The 23,807-nt window shown below is 42.5% G+C and overlaps 1 protein-coding gene across 2 annotated transcripts in view; it reads left to right on the top strand.

The window, feature by feature from the left end:
- The first annotated feature begins 519 nt into the window (after positions 1 to 519).
- The window catches only part of homer1.L (homer scaffold protein 1 L homeolog), a 68,017-nt gene continuing 44,729 nt past the window's right edge, over positions 520 to 23,807 (top strand). Inside the window, exons 1-2 of one of the 2 annotated variants that reach the window (XM_018249310.2) lie at positions 520 to 1,087; positions 2,789 to 3,353. In XM_018249310.2, coding sequence (XP_018104799.1) covers positions 3,349 to 3,353 — 5 coding nt within the window. In that variant the 5' untranslated portion in view covers positions 520 to 1,087; positions 2,789 to 3,348. 2 annotated transcript variants of the gene reach the window in all.

Genomic DNA, 23,807 nt, shown 5'->3' with positions numbered 1-23,807 from the left:
GACCAGGGCTTGGAACATGCTGAAAGCCGCTTCATCCTCTGTAGCGCTGCTGGGATGTTGATTCATCCCTGAATCTCTTTGGGTAACCTGCTGTCCCTCTAGGCTGTCTTAGCTCCATCCCACAGTCAGTACCTGAAAGTACAAAAAACAAAATATTATCTGCCTACTCTTGCCCTGACTGCACCTTTTAACCCCCTCTAACCCCACCCCTTCACACCTGTCCACCCCCCTGCTAGGGGAGGGAGGGGGAATGCCTTGCCTTGCCATACACTCAGCCCCCCCTCCCCAGGCAGTGCTGGCCCTAGGCCCGAGAACAATAGGCCTCATATGCCTCTGTCTGATTCACTGCGGCCTCTTTTTTCACTCCCCCATTCCTATGCTTGCTCCTCCCCTCTCTCTCACTTTAAGGTAGGCTAGGATTTGTGTCAATGCCTTTGCTTCTGCATAGATGATGCCCATGTCAGCAGCCAGTTTAGCGCAGATGAAGGACACTATGGAAGAAGGATGCTCCAATCAACCAACGGAATGAATGGATCGCTATTTTAGTGCCAGGGAGTGTGTTTAACAATGCAAAGGGGCAGTGAGCTGTTGGGATCACAGAGGATTTATCCTATTTAATCCTGCTGCTGCTGCTGCTGCTGCTGAAGAAGAGACAGGGAAGCTTACCGCAGCATCTACATTGTAACCTGCCTGCCTTCTGATTTATTTAATTGTCTTTTGTTGCGCTTCCCCTTTTCGTTCTCAATCCCCACTGGGAATGTCACTGACAGGCCCGGATCAGTGGCTGAGGGCGGCGCTGTCCTTGCAATCTGGGGTTAGCATAGCGTGCATCTGCGCCCCCTCCTCCTCCCCTTGCTTCTTGCGTCACTGTGTGCGCGTTTCAGAGCGATGTTCCGAGCGTCTGGCTGAGGGATGGCTGCTGCTGCCTGTGTCCTGCTGCTGATGGCCGGGGAAAGGCTGCACCCGCCACTGCTACTGCTGCTCAGCACTGAGTCATCGGGCCGGCGCTCTCCGTGGTGCTGAAGTTGCCGACTGCGTCCCTCCGGTGAGGGTTGGTCTGCGGAAGGGGAGAACCGGATTACTGGGGGTTTGTATCAAAATGATCAATGCACATCGGTTATGTTTTAGCTGCCTTTATAGCATCCTACAGTGCATGCATATATTTCTATATTATTTAGTTCTATATTGGGGATCCAAAATATGATCTCCCCACATTGGTGAGTCCTACCAGTATCTTTTTGTCCTGACTGTCATAGACATGTGGTGGAACTGGAGACTGTGTGAAATAACATGCAGTCTGCCGGAATAACATGGAGCGATAGCTGTTGTGTAGATTTTCCTTTGAGGACAGATCATCAGCAGACTGGCAATGGTTAAACCAGCCCTGGGTATTTCCACTAAAACTCCTTCTGTATAGCTACTGGGTTTTGCACCATGCCATCTCTGCAGCGCCCGCAGCAGCATTCAGTGCCAGTGTAAGCACTTGGCAAACACTCTAGTCTTAAGGCAAGTACTGTATATCCTCAACAAGGGTTGCAATGCAGGGGATCTTTAACCTGCAGCTCTCCTGCTGTCTCTTAATTACGCCTAGCTAGGGATGCTGGGATTTGTAGTTAACAACGCTGTGTTAATCTTCAGTGTCTCTACAGCTGATATAGAAGTAAAGGTCCCACCAGCTTTTGGAGATATTGAAAATTATCAGTCAGCAGCAGCTGCAGAGTTGCAGGTTCAAGGTCTGTGCTTGGTTTGAGACAGTTCTACCTCCTCCATCTTATCTGAGGGGTGAACTGTGAGCTCAATGATATCACCCCCCCCAACAAAGGGTGTCTAGGGATCATGGGAGTTGTAGCAGGGGGGTTGCAGTTTTTACCTTTAACCCATCACCTTCCCCTACCAGAAGGTCTAGCAGTGTGTTTTATTGTAAAGCTGAAAATGGATTAAATTTGAGATTTGTAGAATGCTTCTAACATTTTCTTAGATTTGATCAGTTGCAGGTTTTAACCCTTTTTCATGCCGATGTGAGATTTCCTTTTCCACTGCTGTTATGTCATTCCTTGTGATCTGAGCAATGCTGCAGTGCTTTTCTCCATTCCGCCTCATCTCAAACTGATTAACAAACTGTTTTCACTTCCAACCAGTCTAAAACAGTTTAACATTTAACCGCTTGGAAATCTAATGCTTTAATATATATATAACCCCCCCCCCCCAAGGTTAAATGTACTGTCAGGTTGGAGTATTGTAGTTTGCCTGGATATTTTAAAGGGATTGTTCACCTTTAAATTAACTAAAAGTATGATGTAGAGCGTGATATTATGAGACAATCTGCAATTGGTTTTCATTTTTTATTATCTCTGATTTTTCAATTATCTAGCTTTTTAACCAGCAGCTCTCCAGTTTGCAGTTTCAGCAATCTGGTTGCTAGAGTCCAAATTACCCTAGCAACCATGCAATGATTTAAGTGAGACACAGGAATATGACTAGTAGAGGGTCTGAATAGAAAGAGGAGTAATAGGAAGTGGCAATAACAATAAATGTGTAGTCTTACAGAGCATTTGCTTTTTAGATGGGGTCAGTGACCCCCATTTAAAAAGCTAGAAAGAGTTTGAAAATAAAGGCAAATAATAAAAAAAAACTATAGAAAATAAATAATGAAGACCAGTTGAAAAGTTGCTTAGAATGAATTAAACTATAACATACTAAAAACTAACTTAAAGATGAACCACCCCTTTAATGATTATCAGTCAGCTTCATCCCTTAATTTTTCTTAATGATGTTATTTATGATCTAGTACTGGATTCTGCCTGTGGAGAGGTCCCAAGAGGAGGAGGAGGAGGAGGCTTGATTCTAGCACAGGAAGAAGTACTGGAAGGTCTGCAGCTACTGGTCACACAAGTGCAAACTGTATATATGTCTGTGTGTGTGGGAAGAGCAGCGTGGGAAGCAGATTACTGTGGAGAAGGACATGGTTGGAATAAGCATTGGGCTGGCTTCTTAGTATTCCCCCACACTACGAGACGCTGGGTGCAGCAGGCTCATATAGACATACGTCTTTTGTTGGATATACTTATTTTGATATACTTCTGGTGTTTTGTATTACATTGAGATTTACAGACCTTTCCATTTTGGGGCCAGTTTTTTTTTTAACTCTTTGGAAACAGCTTTGGATTTAAAAGCCAGACACTCCATTTATTCATGTTCCCCGGAGGAGTTGAGTGACAGAAGAGGACTATCAGCACTGGGAAGTATTCTGTTCAAGGGAAAATCGGGTCCCTGAGCTAATGGTGCAAGAAGAAAGCCACCTCTAATAGTTATTCACTAAAGGTCAGAAGCGATCCCTATCTGGGCAAAATGGGGTAAGTTTTTGTTAGACTGTGCTAGCCCTATTGCTATGATGGTAATTGGCACAGTGTTTCTAAACTACAACTCCCAGCATCCACCCTAACATTTCAAGCTGTCACGGGTTATTGGGATTCATAGTTCAAAGGGAAATATTGTGAAAATTAAGATTTAATATAAGCTTCCTCATACTGAAATAAGAAACTTTCTAAATATAATCGATTAAAAATGATTATTTTCTGAAATAATCAAGTTTATCTTCATTGATGTTTCTTATTTAGAGTGCAGAAGGTTATATTCAATTTTCATTTTCGCGATAGTTCCCTTTTCAGGACAGGCTGCCCTGCCCCACATCTGTATTATAGAACACGTGGCGCTATACTTTGCCTTTTCTTACCTGAGTTATATACAAGAACTGATGACATTACAGATTCTGTTTGACCATCAGTATAAAATGAGTTTGAATGACATCTGGGGTGAAAAATCCATTCTCCCTAACCCTTGTTTACAGTCCAGTCTTGAGTAATCTTAATACTCTATAAACATAACTATGTTTGACCTGTTAAAAGGCACGTGTTGTGATTGAGTAGACAGATGCATATTTAATGGTAGCAAATGGATGCAATTAATCATATTGATTGCAGTTGCCAGATACATTGTGTTTGAGAAGGATTGACAAATTTGTCATATTTGTCAGTGCTACAGTTAGGGCTCTTACACACGGGAGTTTTTGCCTGCGCTCCCCTGCCTTACGCTTTGTTCCATTCAGCCGCAGGGGAGCGCAGGAGTAGACGCAGTCAGTTATTTTGAAGGGGGCTGTACTCACACAGACACATGTATGCGCCGAACGCAGGTGAAATGCAACATGCTGCGTCCCAACCTGCGTTTGGTACTTACATGCGTCTGTGTGAGTACAGCCCCCTTTAAAATAATTGACTGCGTCTACTCCTGTGCTCCCCTGCGGCTGAATGGAAGAAAGTGCAGGCAAAAACAGCCATGTGTAAGAGCCCAAAAGGTGGCCATAGACGTAGAGATCCGCTCGTTTGGCAGATTGCGGGACTACATACACGCACAGATGTGGCCGCGATCCGACGGGATTTGTTAACCTGCCCGATTGAGATCTGCCTGACTTTCGGCCAGATATTGATCGGAAAAGCCCATCGGATGGCCCCACACTCGGTCTGTCGGCAGCTTTTATCGGCCCGTGAATGGGGGCCTTTAGGTTGGAAAATGAATTGTCCTGCTGTACTAATACATAGCTGGACTATTCTTTTCAGTCTGTTTAATGTGTTAAAGGGGGGGGGGTTCACCTTAAGGTTAACTTTTAGTATGGTATAGAATGGCTAATTCTAATCAACTTTTCAATTTGCCTTCATTTTTTTAAAATTCTTTGCCGTCTTCTTCTGACTCTTTACAGCAGGGGTGCCCAAGACGTCGATTGCGGTCTAGTAGATCCCGTTAATGTTCCCAGTAGACCGTGACCGACCAGAGAGGAGGGGACGTTGAAGACTAGAGCCGTGACGTAACTAAAGCAGGTCATAGACTTAACAATTACGATCTTTATTGGAAAAGATCTTTCCAAGAAAGATTGTTCGTTTCAATACACACGTGTAGAGCTGAATTGTCAGATATACAGGTAGAAACAATAGAATTCTACCTGTATGTGACGATTCAGCACTAACAATGGCCTTCAAAGGTACCCGATCAAAATTTTCTGTCTAGCCCGATATTCAAGTCCTCTGCCGATATCAGTTGGCTCTTTTCCCACCATACACGCACCAAATATCGTACGAAAATTTGTTTCGTATGATATTATCTGTGCGTCTATGGCCACCTTAAGGCTCTATCCATCCAGCGGGCTCTAGGACCTCTCCTCCATCCTATCTGCCACTGTGGTTCCGCCCCTCTCACTCCTCTCGAGCTGCTGCCATGCTGTGCAAGTGTGGGAGCAGGATGAAAGGGCCTCCAGTGGATGGGCCCGGGGTGCTGCTGGCTGTTGTGAGGTGCCAATGGGTTGTGAGGGGCGTTGATGTGGGGGAGGGGAAGTCCGGGGCCTACAGCACATATGAGACTGGTAAGATATGTGCCAACCTTCTGTGCATATATGGGAAGTTGGGAGTCTGTCATCCTTTAAATAAATTTAAAAAAAAAAAGTGAAATGCCAAAGCCATGTCGTTTAATAAAGCATGTCTGTTACTTCATAATAATTTCCACAGGCACTAAAATTTGTAAGCTGAGTATAATTATTGCCTTTTTAGGTATGATTGTACCTTTGCTGCTTTCATAGCCTAATGTTGCCAGCCAGGCCTGGACTGGCAATCTGTGGGGCTGCTATGAGGTGCCATAGAAAGTCACACCTTAGTGGGCTGGTGGGGGGCTTTTTGGGCATTTTTGTGGGCCTCTACCTGAAATGGCAGGGCCTATTTTGTTTCTCAGTTCAGACCTGTACCAGCTTCTTGGAATGCTCAGTGGTTTAGCACTTGCAGATTATGGTTATGGAGATTGGGCAACAAGTGGGTCTTTTAAGGTGGCCATAAAGCTAAAGGGTAAGATTTGCAACAGTTGCAGTCAGTGGATACTACCATGGATAGTGTTTTATAATGAAGATTACATCACTATCCTCATTGATTTTAAAAGGGATTGCTCACCTTTAAATTAACCTTTTTTATAACCATTGTATGGCCATACTGTAGATGGCCCACTTTTTTTTGTCAAGGTAGATCTCCTGATGGGGGTCAGGTATCAAGAGTAGATCCCAGGGTAACAAAGTCTGGGCATCCCTGCTTTACAGCTTTCAAATGGGGGTCAGTGACCCCATCTAAAAAAACAATTCTCTGTAAGGCTACAAATGTATTGTTATTGCTACTTTTTATTACTCCTCTTTCTATTCAGGCCATCTCTTATTCATATTCCAGTCTCTGCATCAAATCAATGCATGGTTGCTATGGTCAATTGGACCCTAGCAACCAGATTGCTAAAATTACAAAAAATAACTCAAAAACCATAAATAATAAAAAAACAATTGCAAATTGTCTCAGAATATCACTCTCTACATCATACTAAAAGTTAATTTAAAGGTGACCAACCCCTGTAATAGAAGAGTCGGGCCATCCAGGTCTGTTGTTCATTCATGGTAATTACACACAGTGGCTTGAAATCGTCTATTACCCCAACTTCTCATTAAATCAGGTTTGTCTATTTAACGAAATGGGAAATACAATTGGTATTTTATTTGCAACATTCTGATTATAAGCATTAGCCGGATCTGAATTCATATGTAGTGTCCGTCGAAAAATAAAGTCTGTATTTGTGCCTAAAACAAAAGTGCAATCGATATGGAGACATCATCAACTGGCAAGATATTCTTCTTTTCTTTCAAAACACAGCAGTTCTGTCCTACTTTACGGTTGAGATTCTGCCTATCTTTATAAAGGAGGGTTCAGACTACAGTGATATGAGATAAAACACATTGTTTACAACAAGAGAATTGTTGAACCTCTGTTAGGACTAATTAACATAGAAAAGCTTTAGCAAGGCAATATAAACCATGGAACAGCAGGGACATTATATTTCAATTATGTGAACTGCATATATTTTTTAGGGCCATTTTGAAATGATATTATCTGTTTCAGCAATGACTAATATTTGGCACTTCAGAAGAACTGCAGCTCCCAGAATGAACCCCCCTCTAGCTTTGAGAGTTGTCCGTTTGCAACAGATGGAGTGTCCCTGCTCCATGATTAATTAAGCACAATGTTACTGTGTCAGAAAAATCTTTAAAAATCTTACTGGGGGTTAAAGGCTGACATGCCGAAATCTAAGAAGCAGCAAGAGCAGCAATTTCTCAGGTTGCACTGCTGACTCTGTGCAGAAATACATCCAGTCTATTTATTATGTAACCAGAATATACTCACATTCCAGCTCATTGGTTCATAGGTGAAGGAAGGAACCATTTTATTTTGGCACAGGGCAAATTCTGGATTTTCTGCTGATTTTTAACTAACACTGTCTTAATGTAACCCCCATCTAATATATGATATATTATCATATGCATACAGGCTATCCTTTAAGGAAGGCCTTAGGGCTCTTACAGATGAGCGGTTGTAGCTGCACTCCCCTGCGTTCCATTTTTCTGCGTTCAGCGCCGCAGGGGAGCGCAGGAATAGACGCATTAGGTTTTTTTCAATGGGGCTGTACTCACACAGGCGCGTGTAGGCGCCGAACGCAGGTTGAGACACGCGCCTGTGTGAGTACAGCCCCATTGAAAAAACCTAATGCGTGTATTCCTGCGCTCCCCTGCGGCTGAACGCAGAAAAACGGAACGCAGGGGAGCACAGCTACAACCACTCGTCAGTAGGAGCCCTTAGGGTTGGTGTCTCCCACTTTAGGCACAGTACATACCTCTTTTAGAGAGGAATTGAGCTATATATACACAAATATGCCCCATCTCTCACACAACTTGTACAACAGGTGCTTATTATCTGAGATGTCTAACTTCAGCTGTTGCTGAAAGACATGTTTACAGCATTCCCAGACAGATGGAGGAATGAAGTATGGGGTTTTCAGTTCACTTCAGGTATAGAATTCTATGGCAGCAGGTAGCATTTACGGATCTACTGTTTGAAACAGAGAAAGCTTCTACTCAGGTATGGTAAAGCATTCTGCAGAATAAATATAGTCTTATAGCTGTAATCTGAGCCCTGAGTGAGCAGGAAGAGACTCAAGCAAGAAGTGATGTCGTACCAAGCTAATATGGCAGCTGCTAGCCTAAACAAACAGAGAGAGCTTCTACTAAGGTATGCTAAAGCATTCTGCAGAATAAATATAGTCTTATAGCTTATAGCAATAAACGTCTTCGGTAGATTTCCTTCTCCTTTAAAAACGACTAATATCATGAAATCTGTAGAAAAAAAATTATTTGCTAAAATGCTCACCAGAGAACAGCAACTGTATATTCATTGTGTTGAAGGGTTTATGTATCCGTAAAATCACCCAATTCTCCTTTGCTTACTTTCAATAACATTCAGGATTCTTTGTACTGATAGTTTCCCAGTGTTTGTTTTGAACTATAATTTGGTAATTAATACTGGTTTCACATATTTCCCATAATTAAGATGATTTACTGGTAGTATACCATTCTTGGGGTATAGGTAATGTAGTAATCCCTACACTTCCTTATTCCCTAGTTGCTGGGCAGTATGGAATGTATCCAGTTTGGATAATTAGCATAATGTGTAATGTGCATCATTGGCCCAGAGGCTGATGATCACTTCCTGTTATACTTCATTATAGTGTTGGCCAGACGGTGGATCTTCCTCTTTTGTCCTCCACTTCAGGAGGGAGTGGATGTTGCTGGAGAGCCTGGGACTTAGACCCCTATAAGGAAAGACCCCAAGGGTTGTGAGGTCCGTGGTGAAGTCAGGTATACAGGACCCCGGTGAATGAGGTGTTCTCAGGACAGGGTAGATTCTGTAAGAGCACTTTCTAGGAAAGTGAGACAGACAGAATTTTATAGCAAGAGCAGCCTAGCTCCATCTAGGAGGTATAGCGATAGGGCAGCTCTGGGCAGACTGGCCTTTAGTGTAGGGCTCACTAAGCTGAATAGGAATTTAGGTTTAGTGTATTCCCTGTTCCAATGAGTGGGGATACTGATCACTGTCCAGAGATCCTGAGGGTGCATCTATCATTCTGGTACACTATCTCCACAAGGATGTCACAAGGTCCTGGCTCTGAATTGCTGTGATGTTACCTGACATGTACAGTATGTGTAGACCTCAAATTAATTATTTATTCACACAGCATAAGTGAGTTGCAGATCAACTACATCTCACTTTCACCCTTTCAAGTAGCAAAGGCCCATCCTGTGGAGAGAGCATCAAATGTAACCAGTGCTCTGCCCAGTGTTGGACTGGGATGCCAGGGGCCCACCAGAAACCCTTAGGCTTAGGGCCCACTTTCCAAACTACTATACCTCCTCTCCTCACTCAACCTCTTTATTCTCCTTGTCTCTTTTCTCTACACGCTATACTATATTCTTCCATTATTAAGCCTATTTATTCTCATAAAGAAATAGAGAATGACCATGAGATAGGCCAAATGTTTAGAAGCAAGAGGCCCACTGACCCCTGGGCCCACCTGGAGTTTTCCTGGCATCCCGGTGGGCCAGTCCAACACTGGCTCTGCCTGTTTCCTAGCTGGACAAGGTCTAGCCTACATGGGGTTACAATACAACAGAGTAAGAACATCTTCATAAATGCATCTAATGATTTCATGCATACAAGATTCAATGCAGTCTTCTATATGCCCAATTAAAATTTTATAGAATATCCAATTTTATATATATATATATATATATATATATATATATATATATATATATATATATATATATATATATATACAGTATATATATATATATATATATATATATATATATATATATATATATATATATATATATCTACGGTATATGTTGCTCTTGTAAAAAAATCATGTAACCATCTGTGGATAAACTGTCGCTGGAACCATCATGGTTGTTCGCTCTTATATAAAATGCTCTATGTACAAAACAATCTGGCCCCATAGGATGTAATGATTATTAATGGAAAAATAAAGGTGAATCTACTTTAAAGTTGTACTATGCCCCTCCACCCAAAAAAACCCCAACATATCTAGATCTGTTATTAATATTTAATCAGCTGGCTTGTGAGAATGTTTCAGGAGTCATAGCACAGAGTGCAGAGAATATAATCAACCACACAGATCCTGCTTTCAATAGCAGTTACATTTACTAACTGTAAACCCCACTGAAAATGTGTAATTAATGTATGATGGAAAATTTGCTTAGAATTATTTTCATTTATTAGGCAAGAAATAGGTTTTGCATGTAGTTTTCCATAATCACAGATTGTAAGATTTCCTACCTACCAACTGTCCTGTTTTTCACGGGACAGTCCTGATTTTGACAGCTCAACCCACAGTCCCGGATTATTACTGAAATGTCCCGACTTTCTCTTTGATCTTCTGCACTGTACAGCCAGAAAAAGATGCAAAGTTTCTAACTTAATTGGCTTTTGGCAGAGAGCCCAGAATAGATACTTTTGTAACAATTTAAGATAAGCAGGTCTCTTGGGGAAACTGACTTGCAGCTTAAAGGAAACCCTGTAGAAAAAAACCCTGTACCCCCCACCCCATGTAGACCCCCCTCCCTCCTCCCCCCCCCCCCGTGGAAATGCCCCATACTTTATACTTGCCTCTCGTTGCAGATTCTGCCAGCAGACTTCACGGCATCCATCTTCCGGGTCCTCGGTAAGCTGACTGGGAGATCGGTATGTCGGTGCATGCACAGTTGGAGCACTTTGTCGGTCTTCGACAACTGCGCATGCGCTGAAATTGACGGAAATTGCTGATCTCCCGGTCAGCTCACGAGGACCCGGAAGATGGATGCCGTGAAGTCCGCTGCCAGAATTTGCGACGAAGGGTAAGTATAAAGTATGGGGCATTTCCCTGGGGGAGCAGTTAGTCTGGGGGGAGGAGGGAGGTTGGTCTACGTTGGGGGGGTATGGGGTTTTTTCCTACAGGGTTTCCTTCTCATTTAAAGGGCAATTCATCTTCATTAGCAAAACTGTAATAACATGAAAACCACAAAAATGTATTCAAACTATCATAACCTGCCAAATTTTGTAAATTAACATGGTAATTAGGGGGCGTGACCACAAAAATGGGTGTGGTCAAAAATAATAATCGCGATACACACTGCAAAACTTTTTGTCCGTCTTTCTGTTTCCAAAATGTTGGCAGGTATGTGATTTAGTTGTGGTGGAATAATAAATTCATACTGGCTGTGAACACTGCATGCAGTCTCCTAACACACACATTCTTGTCCAGCTTGTTTGTGGCTGGTGGCAAAAATGAAACCAGCAGAAGAGGCTGGGGAGAGGGACTGCCATACAGTAGACCCCATAGTCAGAGTCACTGGGAACTACTAGTTCTGTTACTGCTCATAGTCCAATCCCCCCTGTAATTATGCCACAGTGGGAGAGGGGGAGTGCAATTTTTAACTCTTTAAGGGCACCCTTTATGGCTGATCGTAGTAATGCCAGGTTAAAGGGGCTTTTGTCAAGTAAGAGAGTGGTCACTACCTTCTTATCTTATTTTTTTTCATTACCATAAATGGGAGACCATACTTAAAGTGAACCTGTCACCCAGACATAAAAAGCTGTATAATAAAAGTCCTTTTCAAATTAAACATGAAATCGAAATTCTTTTTTTATTAAAGTGTTCAAACTCATTTAAAAATCTGAGCTGTCAATCAAATATTGCCTGCCCCTCCTCTATGCCTTAGGCATAGAGGCAGGGCAAGCAATTACTTTCACTTCCATTTAGCACTTCCTAGCTGTCACTCCTCTCCCCACATTCCCCCAGTTGTCAACCATTTAATTGTGTATGGACATCAGGTCCCCCATTCTGGTGCACAAACAAGATTTTGAGATGATGCAAAGCTTGCCTTAATAACAGTGTCCACAAAATGGCTCCTGCTTGCTTGCTATAATTGAGTTCACAGACTAATGGAAACAAGATTCAAATAATTTATACAGTGTAATTAAAGTTCATTTTGCTTGACTAACATGATAATACTTTTGTTTGCTGCAAATCATCACTGAGGAAGGGCCATAAGGTCCGAAACGTTTGATCCTTGTTGAGTGCAGGGGTGCTCTGCCAATGAGACAAGTTGAAAAACTTGCCTCAGGCGGCAGCACCCCCTGGTTGCCAGGGGTGGCAAAAATGCCACTCTTGGTAACTAAGAGCCGAATTTCTTTTTTTTCAGCCTGGAAATTCGGCTCTTCTAGTGCACTAGCGACGTGGATGCCCCCAACCACCTCCGGCGCTGAAAATGTTAGTGTCGTGGCAGAACGCAGGCCGCCTTGGGCGGCAAAATGTTCAGTATCACCCTTGGCTGAGTGTGTGTAGCACCTTGGAATAAATTTTGGGAACACCCCGATTTGCATCAAACAAAGGTATTGGCGTTCTTTTCCTTTATTGGGTTCATTGCTGGCGTGTGGCTAGGCCAGTGCTTTTAGCTGCATCCCCTTTTGAATTGAATATTGTATCGTAATAAAATCAAAGTTCAACCTTCAGCATGGTCCAGTAACACTGGTACAGTGGGTCAGGTACGGTTTGGGTCAGAAGTGGGTGGGGATGTGTGTTGACTTTTTTGCCGACCCCCACAATACTAGTGTGTAACACTCAGTATGTAACCTATTGGCCTGTGGTCACACCCACGGGTCAGTGGATGCATTGTCCAACCTGATGGCATTGTACAGTTTGGTTATACACACATATTGGCACACGGCAGTGGTAGTGCTTTAGTAGTTTAGTTTTCTAAAATGCTATTCACCCGCTATAGAAATGATATATTGTACATGGTTGCATCAGCTTAAAGGAGAAGGAAAGGTACCGAAGCAGTGTATTGTCAATAGATTAGCCAGAATAGTGTAAGATATAACACTATTTATTCTGTAGAATGCTTTACCATACCCGAGTAAACAGCCCTAAAAGCTCTCTCTGTTTGTTTAGGATAGCAGCTGCCATATTTGCTTGGTGTGACATCACATCAAGCCTGAATTTCTCTGTTCAGTCATAACTCTGGGCTCAGATTACAGCAAGGAGGGGAGGAGGGAGAGAAGAGCAAACTGAGCATGCTCAAGCCCAAGCCCTCGAGGTTAAAGATGAAAACAGGAAGTCTGATACAGAAGCCCATGTGTACACAATAGAAGGAAAGAAATGCTGTGTTTCTTTTGACAGAGGACTCAGAGCAGCAGGGCCGGAACTAGGGGTAGGCAGAAGAGACACGTGCCTAGGGCGCAAAGGCAGAGGGGCGCCAGGCACGTACCTCTTCTGACGCCATCCCCTGCTCGGACCCTTGTTCCCTTAACCTGCAGCATTTCTGTGTCCTTAATCTGCAGCGGTACGGAATAGTGAGTGTGCGCATGCGCGATCCCGTTCTTCAACGCATGCGCACTCACGGGTCCTTGGCTCTTTCGCACATGCGCACTTACGCTGCCTCGAGTCTTTTGCACATGCGCAGTCTCGCATCGTTGGCGAGAACAGTGGGGAGGCTACAAAGTCGGCTGGGTTGCCTGGGGCTCCCGGCCGACTTGGCCCGGCACTGCAGAGCAGCATTACATTGGGGGTTTATTGGTATATTTATATAGACCTTTCTGATAAAGCTTACTTAATTTTAGCCTTTCCTTCTCCTTGAACGTAGGGCTCTTACACACGGCTCTTCTGTGCTTTTGACATGCATTTCAGACACAGGTTTGAGCGCATCTGAACACATCAGCTAATTGATACCATTTATTCTATCTGCTTGTACTCATGAGAATTCAAAGTTGTATGTCATTGCATTCATGTTTCATTGTTGTTTTTTTAGGCGCACCATACTGCATTTTCTTGCACTTGACATGCATTCACAGTACAATAGAATTAAAAGTTGTGTTAGAAACTTACAAAAACACACTTGGTTACGTTTTAAAAAATGCATATAAGAATGCAATATATTTGTTTTTAAATGCTCAACATGCGTTTGTAAACCTTTTTATAAACTCTGTAGGTTAAAACCTAAACCAGCAGAAGTACTGTAATTATACAATCAATTTATGTAGGGATGAACAGAATCCAGTATTCGATTTGGAAATTGGTTTTGGCCTTTTGCAGCAGGATTCCAAGATCAAAGTGTCTTTCCAAACTGAAATCAAATCCTAAAAGGAATACTGATCATGGGAAAACATGTTTTTTTCAAAATGCATCAGTTAATAGTGCTGCTCCAGCTGAATTCTGAACTGAAATCAGTTTCTCAAAAGTTTTTTATATTTAATTTTGAGATCTGACACAGGCTAAACATATTGTTAGTTTCCCAGCTGCCCAAAGTCATGTGCTATCACCTCCCTCCATTTCCTCTCCCCAGCAGCCTAACAACAGAACAATGGGAAGGTAACCAGATAGCAACTCCCTAACACAAGATAACAGCTGCCTGGTAGATCTAAGAACAGCACTCAGTAGTAAAATCCAGGTCCCACTGAGACACATTCAGTTACATTGAGTAGGAGAAACAACAGCCTGCCAGAAAGTAGTTCCATCCTAAAGTGCTCGCTCTTTCTGAAAGCAAATGACCAGGCAAAATGACCTGAGATGGCGCCTACACACCAATATTATAAATTGAAAAAATATATACTTGCTGCTTCAGGAATGACATTTTATATTTATATATTTTATACATATTTTATTTAATAATTTCCTGTATCTTGTCATTTTCTGACCACGGAGCTTTAGCTTATATCAAAGCTGAAATAGGTTTATGTGAAATGGTAAGAATTGAAATTTTTTGATCATAGTTGGGTGTGTTTTTTTTCTTTTTTTTCTTGCTGTGTCTGGCTCTTATTGTTGTTATGTAGTGATAATATACAATATTGCAGACATTAAAAAGCAAGTGGGTGTATGTTTCCTGTCCCATTTTATGTAGGACTGAGAATGTTAACGGCAATCTGCACCACGCTCACTGATGGGAAGAAACAAAGCAATGGCTTTTATTGCCGCAGCCAGTGTAACCATACGGGTGCAATCAGTGGGACGTTTCTCTAAAGGGTAAAAGTGAGATTGTTCTAGTGGATGAATGAGCTACTTGGAACACACTTCTGCAAAACAAAGCTGCCCATTTCCTTCCCACGTACCTGTATTATCTACACCGTCTGCTGTGTGGGGCACCTTTTGCATTGCCCGGTAAATACTTTTCTACTTCCATCTTTCTAAGTGGTGTCCTGCAGTCAAAATTGCTTAGCATTTGTCTTGTGCAGGCTTGCTTGTCTCTAAATAAATGCACAAAAATGCCTTGTCTGCTATTTTGTAAATGGATTATCAGTTGAAAACCAGCAGTTATGAGACTTTACGTGATGAAACATCCTATTATATGTATTATATTTTGGCCCACCTTTCCTTAAATACTTAGCCTACTTTTTCAATCTTAAAAAGTTTAAAAGTTATTTGTGTATGTAGTTGTTTTTTTTATCACAAGCAATATCTGTCTCTGCACTGCTGGCTCAGACTGCTAAAACATTGTAGCAGAAGTCAGCTTTCAGTAGTCATTACATTAATAAATGACTTTAAGACTACCAAAAATGTATATTGCAGGCTGTCAGCCTTTGTGCTCAGTATGTTTGCATCCAGTTCAGGAAGATTATTGGTTCCATTGTTGGTGGTGGTATAGAGCTTTATTGAGAAGCCCTCTAAAAACATGCTACAGCTTACCTGGGTGCAGGTACCACTAAAGGAAGAGTAACACCAAAAAATTAAAGTATTTTAAAGTAATGAAAATATAATGTATTGTCGTGCTGCACTGATAAAACTGGTGTGTTTGCTCTAAAATAGTTTATATAAACAAGCTGCTGTGTAGCCATGGGGGCAGCCATTCAAAACTGAAAAAGGAGAAAAGGCACAGGTTACACTGCAGATAACAGATAAGCTCTGTAGTATACAATGGGATTCTTCAGAACGTATCCTTTATCTACTATGTATCCTGTGCTTGAAAGGCTGCCCCCTGGCTACCCAGCAGGTTCTTTATATAAACTATTGAGTAAATTTTATACTTGCCCACCCGACCGTTAAGGATTATACCCATTATTCTATTCCGCATAACCAATATAGTCGGATTGACTACCTTTTCATCTCCCATCATGTCCTGGATTGGGTAAGAAACACAGAAATCGGGGCTCTGACTTGTTCCGATCACCACCCGGTCCATTTAGATCTGAATGTCCCTGACCTTCCCATACGTGCTTGGTCTTGGCGACTTAATGAATCCTTACTGGATGATGCCCCTTGTCTTGCTGAATTAAGAGAGGTAATTTCTAATTTCGAATCCGATCATAAAGAAGACCTTACCCCGTGTCTAACTAAATGGGAAACTCTGAAGTGTATGTTGCGGGGTTCGTTGATTAAACACGGAGCGAGACTTAAGCAACAAAGGGCTAAAGTTATGCGGGAGTTAATTCTTAAAATTCAATCCTTGGAACGATCCCACAAACAATCTCTGTCCCTACAGGTATTAGGCTCGTCAGGAATTGTTAGCTCTTACTCAACAACGCTATAAGAAATTTATTGAACGGTGTAAGGGTCGGTTCTATGAGATTGGCAGTAAATGTGGGAGTTTACTGGCTAGACAGTTAAAGAGGAAACATTTGGCCACCTACATTCCCCATATTAACACTCCAGATGGCTCGACCACTCACCTCTCCTCGGAGGTGGCTGAGACCTTTAAGCAGTACTATCAGGCACTATACAATATTACCAATCCCGCCGCATCACACATTTCCCCACAAATGTTGGATTATATCAAAAACTCATCTCGCATAACGAATCACGACCCGTCCCTGCAGGAAGCATTAGCTCAGCCTTTTACAGCAGAGGAACTTAAGGCAGCCATTACAACAACTCCGAGCGGAAAGAGCCCGGGTCCTGATGGTTTCTCAGTGGGAATATACAAATCCCTGGGAGGGAATTTGGCTCCGGCAATGCTAGCGGCTTATAACTCTATCTCAGATCTCTCGCCTCCCTCCCCGGCATTCTTGGAGGCTACCATCACCTTAATTTTAAAACCGGGCAAAGACCCGAAGAACTGTACCAGCTATAGACCCATTTCGTTGTTGAACGTAGATACCAAATTGTACGCAAAACTGCTGGGTAACAGAATTAAGCCGTTGTTGAATGATTTGATACACCCAGATCAGGTGAGTTTTGTGCCCGGGAAGGAGGCGAGAGATAATACCTTGAAGGTCTTCTCTCTTATACAAACTGTTCAAACGGGGAAAACCCCGGTGCTCTTATTGTCACTGGATGCGGAGAAGGCCTTCGATAGGGTGAGTTGGGCCTTCCTTAAAGCGGCAATGCTGCAAGTGGGATGGGGTGAGCGGTTTATATCTAAAGTAATGGCCCTTTATACTGTTCTCTCTGCTAGGATTAGAGTTAACGGGATCCTGTCTGAACCGTTTAGTTTAGCGAATGGGACACGTCAGGGGTGTCCCTTATCTCCATTGTTATACATTTTGGCGATGGAACACCTTTTGCAAGCGATTAGATCGAATCAGCTGATATTGGGGCCCACGATTGCGGGCCAGGAGGTCAAGACTGCCGCATTCGCAGATGACCTCTTAATATTTCTTAAATCTCCATTCCTATCCACTCCGCCCTTACTTGCGGAATTGGTTAATTTTGGGAAGTTTAGTAACTTTAAAGTAAATGTCACAAAATCTGAAGCTTTAGATATTTCGCTGACCCCGGGAGAAGCCAGGCGAATACAGGAGAATTTTCCGTTTTCCTGGCAGTCTCATTCGCTTAAATACCTAGGCATTCAAATCCCCAGAGATCTGAGCCAGACGGCAACATTGAATTACAATACATTGTTAGCTCAATTGAAACAAGATATCAGTTCTTGGGGGTTGTTGCACCTGTCATGGTTTGGAGGGATCAACGCAATAAAAATGGTTATTTTGCCAAAATACTTATATTACTTCCAGACCATACCTCATCCACCGCCCCCAGGGATGATCCAGAAGGTCAATACTATTTTGATACGATTTGTTTGGGACAACAAATCGCCGAGATCGAAACGGTCTATTCTATTTACCCACAAACGGAAAGGAGGCTTAGGGCTCCCAGATTTGCATACTTATTGCCAGGCGGCCAATTGCCAGCGTATAGTGGACTGCTTCTATCACACCACTTGCAAACTATGGGTAAAGCTTGAGCAAAACCAGATGAAGCAGCCCATAACAGCGCTTCCTTGGCTGAAAGTATCTGACAGACTTAATAGACAACTTCTCCCCCTAGTTACGCAACTTACACTCTTTATGTGGGATAAATTATCCAGATCAATTGCCATCTCAAGTAACCCAGGACCTATGACCCCGCTGATTGGTAATCCTAGTTTCCCTCCAGGTACTCTGAGTAAGGGGTTTTTACATAAACGTGGGCGTGACACTTTGACATTTACCTCAGTCAGAAGTTCTAATGGCATAGCCCCCCTTCACGCTATTGTTGCTGAACCAGGGAACTCTTTCTCCTTTCAATTTATGCATCACCAGTTAGTACATTGGTTCCAAACACACTCTGAAAAGGTTAAGTTATTAACAGATACAACGCCATTTGATGAGCTATGTCTAGCTAAGGCCCCACCACAACATACCATTTCGCAGATTTACAATATCATTCGCAATCTGAAACAGTTACAGTTACCTGGTTACACTACGAAATGGGCAGCTGATATCAAACGCAACATTACCGAGAAAGAGTGGGACGTAAGCTTTAAGCTAACACATACGATGGCGACAGCCTGTAAAGCGCAAGAGACGAATTATAAAATTCTGTCCAGATGGTATCGGTGCCCGGTGGTCCTTCATAAGATGTTCCCAAACTCCTCTAACAAATGCTGGAGGTGTAATTTACACATGGGGGATATGCTGCATATGTGGTGGGAGTGTCCTATGATTCGAACCTATTGGGTCGCTATAATAAAATGTATATCTAAAGTGATGGCTATGGACCTCCCCATTGACCCTGGGATGGCACTTTTATCAATACCTCCTCCACAAACCATTATTGTGCGGAAGGCATTGGTTGCTTTCGCCCTAACGGCGGCAAGATCAGTTATTCCCAGATATTGGAAACAAAGTGTTACCCCGCCCGTAGGGGACTGGATAAAGGAACTTAATTCTATCATGCGCAATGAAGAATTGCTCTCTTATTCCAACAAAACACAGGACAATTTTGTCCGCACATGGTCGGCGTGGGTCGTCTTTAGAGAATCACCTGATTATACTAATATGCTGGTCAGTTAATTGCGTACTCTGTTTCTCTGTCCCTCTACCTGTATGTCCAAGACAGCTCAGGGTGACCTTGAGACAACTCATAGGATGTTACATACTCGGGTTTAGTATTCCCCCTCGTTTGCTGAGAGGGGAATTAATGGTTTTGCATTGGAACTGTGTCCCCCCCCCCTCCCCTTGTTATTGATGTATAGCGTGCATACATGACTCTACTTTGAGGTATATGGTTAAAACTCTTTGTACTCATTGCTATGGAAATTGTATATGTGACTAAGACTGCACTTCGATTACTACCTTGCAATGTGCGATAGTCCATGAATGCTACTCTCTGGATATGTATGCATGTAACTCTTCTATATCAGTCTTGCTGTTTATTGTGTGTATTCTGTCTTTTAAAAACGAAAAATAAAGAATATATAAAAAAAAAAAAAATGTTATACTTGCCGAAATGTACTTTTCCCTTAGTCCCTTCGGCAGCAACCGTGAGATTTATCTACCTCCCTGTTAGGTAGGACAAGTGGCCAATCACAATTTAACTAACCCCACCTATAATTATGAGTTAACTCCCCCTCCTTACCAGTGTATCAAAAAAGTACACACACAGAATGCAAGAATTTTATTAGGGTGGGACAACTTTTGCTGCCAAAGGGACTAAGGGAAAAGTACATTTCGGTAAGTATAAAATTTACTCATTCCCTTACGTCCCATATGGCAGCCACCGTGAGAGTTCCAGTTATAACGCCTTCTGGAGAACTTTCCTACCAAAGGAAGCTTCCTGAGAGGCTCCTTGAAGCGGTCTCATATGAAATCTGGCCCAAGGTACTGCATCTATCGCTGATGTCATTAACCCCAGAACCTTCATTAGGTCTTGAAGAGAAGAAGTATTGTGAAGAATATGGTAATCTGTTGAACTTCTGTTAGAATGAGATTTATCTTGTTCCTGGGGGAAAAAAAACTTCATCTCTGATGTATTGAGGATAAACCCCAGAAATTGAATGGATCTTGCTGGAGTTAGCACCTACTTTTCCCAATTCACCAACCAGCCTAGTCTTTGTAGAAGCTGAACAGTTCTGTCTAGGTGCTTCTTTAGAAGAGACTCTGAGAATACCGTAATCAATCAGTCATCTAGGTATGGAATCACTGAAATTCCCTGTTTCCGTCATACTGCCACTACAACTGCTACAATCTTCGTAAATATTCTAGGAGCAGTGTTTATCCCAAAAGGCAGAACTGTAAACTGATGGTGTAGAGCACCTCCGATGTAAATTGCAATTTGCAAAAACTTCCTGTGAGCTTTGAACAGGGGCAGATGGAGGTAAGCATCTTTTAAGTCCAACAAAGCCATATAGTCCCCTTGATCTAAGATATTTATGACTGACCTGATGGTCTCCATGCGAAAGGACCTTTTGTGAATAAACTGGTTGACAAACATTAGATCTATTTTGGTTCGGAATTTCCCATCTGGCTTCAGGAGTAGGTTCCTAGACCAATTTCTGAAGTAGGTACAGGTTCCAGAACCCTTTCCGCAATGAATTCTGAGATGGCCTGTTCTAATGCCTTCTGCTTTTTGAGATCTGTTAAAGTAGTAATTACCACTCTTGAAGGAGGTATGGATTTGAATTATATTCGATATCCTTCTGCAATGAGCTGCAGTATCCATGGTTCTATGACTATTTCTTCCCATTCTGGAAGAAAATAGGTTAGTCTCCCTCCCACCGGCAGGGAGAACCTGGCGTTAGAAGGTACTCTTCTTCCTCTGGGCTGATTGTCCATCACTTCCTCTTTCATTCTTCCCTGAGGGGGTATTCCTGAATGGACGAAAGGCACTCTGTATAGCTCTGCCTCTTGGTCTCTGAAAGCTAGATTCTCTTTTAGGAGAATATCTCCTTGAACGAAAAAATTGATTTCTCGGTTTCCTAGCTGTTTCTTGAGGAAGATGTTTGCCTCCCTTAGAGTCTGAAATGGATTCAATAAGCTTGTCAAGTTCTGAACCGAACAACCACCCACGTTCAAATCCCATGGAACAAAGGTCGTATATAGATGTAACATCAGCCGACCATGTTCTAAGCCATAGAGCTCTTCTGGCTGCCGTGGAGAGTGCCATAGCCTTTGAAGACAGCTTAATACTCTCTATAGTAGCATCACACAAAAAATCTACTGCTGACCCAATCTTAGATAGGAATTCCACAGGGCTACTGCTGTGGAATAACAATGCTTCAGGATACCTTCAGCTTTTCTTAAGACCAGACCCATCCTCTGTCTACAGGAATTAAAGTATTTTTGGATAATCTGGCCACCGGCACATCAACCTTGGGAGGCAACCCCCAGGCACTCACCTCTGTTTCCTGAATGGGAAAAAGTAATTTATGTTGTTTAGTAATCGAGGGCCCTTTTTCCGGACTCTTCCACTCTCTGGTCATAAGATCTTTCATAATAGTATTAACAGGAAAAGTCGTAGGTTTCCCCATAAATTGTGATGAGGAAGTCTTAGGGTCCTCCCACTCCAATGCTTCCATGGTGGTTCTGACCCTCCTAATTAATGTAGAGGTACTGTCAGGTGGAAACAGATAGATAGCTTCTTCTTCTTCTGAGGATACTGCAGAATAATTATCTGACTCTTCTAATTGAACTGTGCTGGAAAAGGAAGAATGCACCAGACTTGAGATGCTTTTTAAATTAGTCACATGCTGAGACTGGGATAACATCTCCTTCATGGTGGATCTTACAACATCCTTAATCCAGGCAATTGAAGTTTCTGGGTGAACACAATTTCCCTTCTCCTTATCCGCCAAATACTTAAAGGAACAGTTCAGTGTGAAAATAAAAACTGTGTAAATAGATAGGCTGTGCAAAATTAAAAATGTTTCTAATATAGTTAGTTAGCCAAAAATGTAATATATAAAAGCTGGAGTGACTGGATGTCTAATATAATAGCCAGAACACTACTTCCTGCTTTTCAGCAAAAAGTGAAGTTCCGCCACTAGAGTGAAATTCCGCAGCTCTCAATTCATTTCTATGGGATTTTGGAAGGCGTATTTATCAATGGGTGAAAGTTCATCCTTTGATAAATACGCCTATAAAAATCCCATAGAAATGAATGGAGAATGGCGGAATTTCACTCTAGTGGCGGAACTTCACTATTAACTTCACTCTATGATAAGTATACCCCTATAACTCTGAGCTAGTCAGCGACTTGAAGGGGGGGGCCACATGGTACATTTCTGTTCAATGAGTTTGCAATTGATCCTCAGCATTCAGCTCAGATTCAAAAGCAACAGATATGACCCATGTGGCCCCCCCTCAAGTCTCTGATTGGTTACTGCCTGGTAACCAGGGTAACCAGTCAGTGTAAACCAAGAGAGCTGAAAAGCAGGAAGTAGTGTTCTGGCTATTATGTTAGACATCCAGTCACTCCAGGCTTTATACATTACATTTTTGCCTAACTTACTATATTAGAAACATTTTTACACAGCCTATTAGTTTTTATTTTTACACTGAACAATTCCTTTAAAGCAATGCTCACAGAATCTCTTGTCATAATTATCAGGCAGCTGATCATCACAAGCTCTGCACTGCAAATGTTTAGATTCCCTGTGCTTCTTTGCAGGTGGTTCACTATTTGCAACAGTGGCATCTGCAACACAAGAACAACATCATTAGTTTCCGTGAAACATATTAACAAGGAGGGGTTCACCACAAGGTACCTTATAGCCTACTCAGGAGGCTGCAATCCAGGCAGGAATCAACACAGTTCTCAGCGTGCACTCTCCTCCGCATCTAGAAGGCAACACGGGTTAATAATGTCATGATTTGTACTCGCACGTGACAATTCTCAACTCGAGCGACTATTTCCGTCGACTATTTCCGTTGCGCAACAATTTCCACACCGCGCTCAACTTTTGTGCACATGCCCATCAGAACGCTCCTGACTCCTTGAGACTCCAGCGTCCTCAGACCACCAGTAACTCCTCTCCAGAGTGAACATCGGCCTTAGACTGTGAGGTGCCCACTCACCTCTCAAAAAAAGCATACTCCTGGAAAGAGTTAACTGCTGAACGATCAATACGTCTCCATCGGCCATCTTTGGGACTGGCAACCCTAAGGCTGCATAATGAGAAGATAGACCAACACCCAGTGGAGTAACTAGATGCTACTGGGCCCCACAGCAAATTAATTTTAGGACCCCCAACATTTCCAGAGGTTGTCCTGTTTTACCAATATATATTGACATTTCTCATTAATTAGGGCCTCATAGGCCCCCTATACCTCCTGGGCCCCCCTGCAGCCGCAGGGTCTGCTTCCTCTGTAGTTACGCCCCTGCCAACACCTAAGGGCAGTAATCTACCCCCAGCAATTTACCCCTTGGGTGTCATGCCTGTAAATGTGATGCTATAAAAAAATTATATGCTTATAAAGCTGTGTAATGATTTTATATGAAAAAGTTAAAAATTCTGGTCTAAGACTAACATTATATGCAACCAGCAAGGTGACTAGAGTCCCACAGGCCAAGGGTTAAAATTGGCACCCAGGACCCCTGGCCCATTACCTGCTTTCCTCCTACTGCAGCCAGTGCTGGGTGCAGGACAAAAATTCCAT

Source organism: Xenopus laevis, chromosome 1L (genome assembly GCF_017654675.1).
Source record: "Xenopus laevis strain J_2021 chromosome 1L, Xenopus_laevis_v10.1, whole genome shotgun sequence".
In the NCBI taxonomy this organism is placed as follows: Eukaryota; Metazoa; Chordata; class Amphibia; order Anura; family Pipidae; genus Xenopus; species Xenopus laevis.
Note: the sequence above shows the minus strand (reverse complement) of the source record. Positions and strands in the feature narration are given on the sequence as shown.